This window comes from Hemibagrus wyckioides, linkage group LG20 (assembly GCF_019097595.1).
Source record: "Hemibagrus wyckioides isolate EC202008001 linkage group LG20, SWU_Hwy_1.0, whole genome shotgun sequence".
Classification (NCBI taxonomy): domain Eukaryota; kingdom Metazoa; phylum Chordata; class Actinopteri; order Siluriformes; family Bagridae; genus Hemibagrus; species Hemibagrus wyckioides.
Genome location: NC_080729.1, coordinates 18,918,450 through 18,924,388, shown reverse-complemented (window position 1 = coordinate 18,924,388; position 5,939 = coordinate 18,918,450). Strand labels below are relative to the sequence as shown.

General features: G+C 42.1%; 1 protein-coding gene across 1 annotated transcript; it reads left to right on the top strand.

Annotated features, from left to right (window-relative positions):
- The first annotated feature begins 1,010 nt into the window (after window positions 1-1,010).
- ptmab (prothymosin alpha b) lies at window positions 1,011-4,359 on the top strand. Its single transcript, XM_058418860.1, has 5 exons — window positions 1,011-1,192; window positions 3,213-3,275; window positions 3,369-3,456; window positions 3,557-3,630; window positions 3,721-4,359. The coding sequence occupies exons 1-5, from the start codon at window positions 1,148-1,150 to the stop codon at window positions 3,763-3,765; spliced, it is 315 nt and encodes a 104-aa protein (XP_058274843.1). The 5' UTR covers window positions 1,011-1,147; the 3' UTR covers window positions 3,766-4,359.
- Window positions 4,360-5,939: the final 1,580 nt, after the last annotated feature.

Here is a 5,939-nt window from a genome sequence, read left to right as displayed (position 1 = left end):
CCTCCTCCTCCTGCTTGTTATGTTCGCCGCCTGACGCCTTCTGCTTTGTTCTAATGATCTGTAACTAAATCTAGTAAAGGAAAAAAAAGCTTACGTAAAGGATTATTTTTAAATGAATAACCTTCATACAGCTTGTTCTAAAGCTTTACTGACCCCGACATCACACTCCCGCAGTCCACTCACGGGGATTTTTTTTGTCACCTTGATGCAACCCTAAGACACATATCAAAACAATTTGGTTGGAATTTCCGTGTTGGTGAAATTAAACACATGCTAAAAGACTTGGAAGACGCCTTCGGAAGAAACTTTTTTTTTTTTTGCTCTTTTCTTTAATCGACCTCCTTTGTCAAAGCAAGATCACGGAAAAGGGAGGAGAATGAATACAGACTGCACCAGACACTAAAACATCCTTTCCCTTAAAAGCCACTTCTTTAACTGTGCGCGCAAGCGCGTGCGTGCGTGTGTGTGCGCGCGTGTTTTCTTCTGTTTTTTTGAATCCTGGTCCTGAGTTTCCTTTTCACTGCATTTTCCCGCTCTAACACACCTGATTCAACTTATTATAACCTACCGAACCTGATCAGTCGGGTTCACACCATGGTGGTGTATTTCTCTCGGTAAAATATTTCATCTTTTATAAGCACGCCTCCTCTGAAAATCACCGGACGTGATCATTAAGGAAATCTAGTCTATATGCTATATCTGTGTCTACAGTACGGAAGGTTTTTTTCCCTCTTTTTCTTTTTCTTTTTTTTTTAAGCAGGGGGTGTGTCTTTTTCGTCCTCTTCTTCTTTTTCTTCTTCCTCCTCTTCTTGTTCAGTTGAATTAGCGGTTCAGTTCAGGAGGCGTGTCCTTTTTTTCCGTTTAGAAACCCCATCCATTGTTCCACTCTTATGGCGTAGTAGGCCAAGCCTCCATCCACGGCACAAGCCAATCGTATCCAGATGTCCGTCCCTATCTGTTCTGGCTCCGCCCACAAATCTATATTAAAGCCTCCCACCTCGCATGCCGACGGCATTAGCTTAGAAGAGCTAGATAATAAACAGCTTAGAATTGATTGAGGATCAGCGCGAGGCGGATTTACTTTAAGTGTTTTCTTGCGTGTTTTTCTTTTCCCCGGTATTATTTATATTATTAGTCAATATAAACCATGGCAGACACCAAGGTAGATTCCGCGACGGAAATCTCCGCCAAGGTAAGAAACATAGAAAAGCGTAATAAATCCTTTTTTTTCATTCATTTTTATTTACGGGGTTTTGCGCGCCGACACCGACGGAGAACCCACGGTAGCGTCCGAGTGGGGGGAAAAGGAAAAGAAAACCCCGTGAGACCCGTGTTAAAGCTTCAATACCTCAAGCTGATGGATTGGTCAACCAATTTGAAATACAAATATTGTTCTTATTGTCCTGAATGTGCCCTGCTACGGCTAACATTGCGCGCGGGTTCTTTGTTTATAAGCCACAGTCGGTTCTCGGTTCCTCTTTGAACCGGAGCGTCGCCACCGGAGATGATTATGATCATCATTCTTATTATTATCGCCGACATGATCATTCCTACTACTACTGCAAATCACTCGCGCGTTGATTTTTATTTATTTACTAACCCCCCCCCCCCCCCCCATCCTCCTCTTCTAACGTGATTAGTTTGATTTATTATTAGGCCCGTATCGATGTGCACCTTCTCGGCAACTTTAACATTGTTACTGCTTTTATAACTTGATGAATTATTTTTCGGATGTTCCGTCGTCTGATCCTGAGATTACAAGTTGGAGTGTGTGACGGCTCGAGCTTCTTTCTTTCTTTCTTTCTTTCTTTCTTTCTTTCTTTCTTAAATATCTTTTCATTCTAAACACCCGCGTTTTATATATCATCACTCGCATCTTCCTGTCTATTAATAGACTATAGATCGGTTTATTTATTTATCTCTCTCTCTCTCTCGTGTTCAAGAAGCGCCGTATCTGATATCTTGTTACTTCCGAGTTTACAATTTGGACGTGATGTTAGTTTGTAGCTAGGATATTTAGTTATGCATTTTTTTCCTTCTTTCATTTCGTAACAAGACTAGATAACCCCTGATGATGCTCCGGTTTAATGCATGCACTCTTAAGATCCTACATTAGGCTATTTAAGATTACTTCTATTAGCGGAGATGTGTCGAAAGTATCATTTGTATTACCCCCGGTATCAGAGAGGAGTGAAACGCGTAACATTACAGCTGCTGGAAATATTTATATTCATAATCATAATAGTAGCGTTGCAGTGAATTGATTAGTCGCTCGTGCTTGATAAACAGCCCAAATGTTGCATTTAGCTAATTTCCGCTCCGTTCTTTCCGGCTGTAAGGTTTTCTCGACTTTAGAAGCATATAAAGTGAATCATCTGCAGTCTTCTAGTTGACCACGTTTCGATGAAAAGCCGGATAAAGTGACTGACCGCCTCCAGTTCGCTCCTCTCGACCTAAATCCGGTAGATGCGTGAAAGTAGGCAGGAGGGAGGGAGTGAAGGAAGGAAGGAGGGGGAGTGGATCGAGCTCTTCTGGCTGTGCACCAAACCGCATACTGTACTAAATAGTACGCAGCCTTTTTGCTCTGTGCACTCTTTGCGCACTCCGCGTCCATACCGTGTAGTGCGGTAGTGTGTGTGTGCGCGATAATGGCGGCGCGCTCCGGTTTGGCGCACGAGGGCGCAGTGTGCATTTTTCATGGTTATGGTCTCGGAAATGATGTTGAGAGAAAAGAAAGAGCGAGAGCCATGCGTCAGGCCTTCTTTGTCCTTTCAAAGTCTTCCAAGTCAGCTTGTTTTCCCACCCCTGACTCGCCTGAATCTTAACGACCGTCCCTTTTTTTTGCGATGTGCTCCACGGGTGTGTCCTCCTCGTAGCATATGGCGTTCACGAAATTACCCGAACTACAATACCCATGGTATCTCCATAACACCGAGGTGTCGTATTACAAATAATCTAACTCTTAAGTAGGCGGGTCTTTGCGCCATATGATTGACAGCTGGAAAGGCACCGTGTCAGCCAATGGCATTGTTCCTGATCATGGCTGCACTTTTACGTGCAACCTCACAGAGGGCGCTCGTGCTCCCTCCTCCTTCACACACACACACACTATCTTGGCTGAAGTCCATTGAACGTAATGATGGTTTTAAATAGCCGGGGCACTCTCCTCTAACAAGGCATTGTGTTAATGGGTATGTTTAATCATTTTACAGGACTTGAAGGAGAAGAAGCTCCTTGAGGAGAAGGAAAATGGAAAGGAGGCCACTAATGGAAAGGTACAGCATACAAAGCAATTCATTTGAGTCGAGATTTGTTTATCGGCTGACCGAGGAGCAGTCTTACTATAACAGAAAAATGTTTGTTTTCAGGAGAATGAGGAGAACGGAGAGCCTGAGATCGATGAGGACGATGAGGAGGAGGAAGTAGATGAGGAAGATGAGGATGAAGACGGAGAGGGTGAGTGTCAATGCTTCGATTTAGCTTCTCGTTGATGCCTCTCGTGAACCCTGGGTGTCATTGAGTGTAAATCTGACCAATATTGACGTTCTTATTGCAGGAGATGAAGATGAGGAAGAAGATGAGGAAGACGAACTGGGTGGAGGATTGAAACGAGGAGCTGATGATGATGAGGTGAGGATATGCAGCTGAGCATCGTTTAGAAGGTGCTTGAATTTTTGGAATTTTACTTCTTTTCTAATCCGTGGCTTTTGTCCTGACCAGGATGAAGTCGACCCGAAGAAACAGAAGCCAGACGAGGACGACTAAAAGGATTGTTGGATGCTACTGATCCGGTGTAGATTTCATCTTCAGCACGTTTGTTGGAGCCAGTGGCATAAAGGACTCAAAAACATCAAACATGGTCATTTTTTCCCCCCCAAGTTCCACCCACTATTCCCCCCCAGTGCAAAATTTTCTAGAGGGAAAAGTCCACCATCCAGATCCCCAACACGACGACAAAGTTCACAAGACGAGGATTTGTTTGTATTTTTATTTACATTTTATATTTTTGTACATATTGTTAAGGGATCCAGTCACTTGATCGCGATCTCCTCTGACCAAAACGGTGCTTCTTTATGAAATTTTACTTGTTTGACCATGTCTCGCAAACTTTGGAAACAGAAACGTTTATAAAAATCAGCCATTTAACTCTGAGCATTCCAGTCAGATTTTATGTACGAACTTTAGTTGTACCATAAAACTAGTTTTGTTTCGGTTTTTTGTTTCGTTTGTATGGGAGGGCTAGGCCAAAGAAAAGGAGTTACTTCTTATTGTTTTTCGTTTGCATTTGTTTTACCTTGGCCTGTCTGTGTGTGTGAAGTTTGTTCAACAATAAACCTGACTTTTATTTTGTGAGTTGTACTTGACTTCTCTGTTTCATTTGCTGCTTGTCTGTGCTACCTGAAGAATTGTTCGATTTACAGGAAGCGTTGCTTTGGGACATTGGGTAAGGGCTTTGTTAGTTCAGAAAGCCTGTGATATTCATCTTAATTCGGTCATTTCATCAGTGTGCTGTAAATTATTAGCACTCTATGAGCTGCTTTTCATTTGGTAGTGTAGAACTAATGGCTCTGGGTCATGGCCTCTACTAAAGAGGCAAAAAAAACCTCCTGCTTTACTCAGAGCTGTACACCCTGATTAATCTGATAAGCTTCCAAAGCTTCAACTGTCATGTTAATATCACTGTTAACACACAACTCTGTCTAAATGAGTGTTGGTGTTTTTGTGACTGTGCCAGAAACTACAATGTCCCCTGAGACACCAGAGCAGCTCTTCATCTATAACTCCTCATATTCCTATGAAAATACAATACAACAATCAATAAATTAGCACCAGATTTGCTAAACCACCTTCTTTTAAGCAGCAGGGGCTTAAACCTGAAGCTCACTTAACGTATTTGCTTCCCTATTTTGATTGGCAGTTTGAGGTTGCCTGAGAGCTGGATTTCTTCACATACACACTGCTTTAGTAAAATGTGTGTGTGTTTCCGCACTCAGAAAAGCTGTTGACACTATAATGGGCTCTGTGGACTCTGTGTGTATCGATCGTCTGACCTGGGACGCTGATGTCATGTCTACAGGGGGGGGGGTGTGTGTGTGTGAAGCTTCAGAATGTTAATGTGTGTGTTGTGGAGCAGGTTGAGTGACATGATATTCCACATCCAAAATGGCTGGCTGGAGTCATTTTTGTGATTTGAGAATGACAGAAGGCCCATAAAAAACTCCATAAGCATAATAAGCAGCATACTAATCAGGCCCATACACAATCCACAGCGTTCGCAAGCACAAGCACTGGGAATCTCACAGCCACATTACTGCATGTGGTGTAATTCATCTGTGTCTGTCATGTCATCTGCCATCTACTTACACTTTTTTTAAACAGGCTCCTAGGTCCTAAGGCTACACACACACACACACACACACACACACACACACACAAGCCTCAGGCATGCAATTTCATCTAGCCTTTAAAAATTTAAATAAAACAGAAAGAAAATGAACTGATTTTTTTTCAGGTGTGTAAAGCCTCAGAACTGAAGTGTCACTTTTGGTGCACAAACTATAACGAAAAATATCCATCAATTCTTACGTCCTTGAAGAAACAAAACAATAACCAAATTATAACCTTTAATAAGCTTTCCTTAAAATATGTCATTTTTCTATTTGCATTTCCTTCTGCAACTGATCCCTCATTCACTTTAGCTCACTTACCGTCATCTGAACAACTTTATAGCTGGAAAAGGACGAGCTGTCATGTTCCTTACCTGTTGTGTAACATCAGCAACTTTTTCTTTTCGACTCCAGTAATATTATTTTGTGTGACTTTTTGCCTACAGTGAAAATATTTGATCAGAAAAATTTCCTTCAATTCTTTTTAGGCTAATCTAATGCTAGCTAGCTAGAATTAGCATACCCAATCTTTTTCTTCTTTCGGCTTTTCCC

What these genes read in the sequence shown, in the direction of transcription:
- ptmab (XM_058418860.1), top strand. Translation starts at nt 1,148, where the DNA reads ATGGCAGACACCAAGGTAGATTCCGCGACGGAAATCTCCGCCAAG. An exon ending in CGACGGAAATCTCCGCCAAG is followed by an intron (nt 1,193 to 3,212) that starts GTAAGAAACATA and finishes ATCATTTTACAG; the next exon opens with GACTTGAAGGAGAAGAAGCT. An exon ending in TGAGGATGAAGACGGAGAGG is followed by an intron (nt 3,457 to 3,556) that starts GTGAGTGTCAAT and finishes TTCTTATTGCAG; the next exon opens with GAGATGAAGATGAGGAAGAA.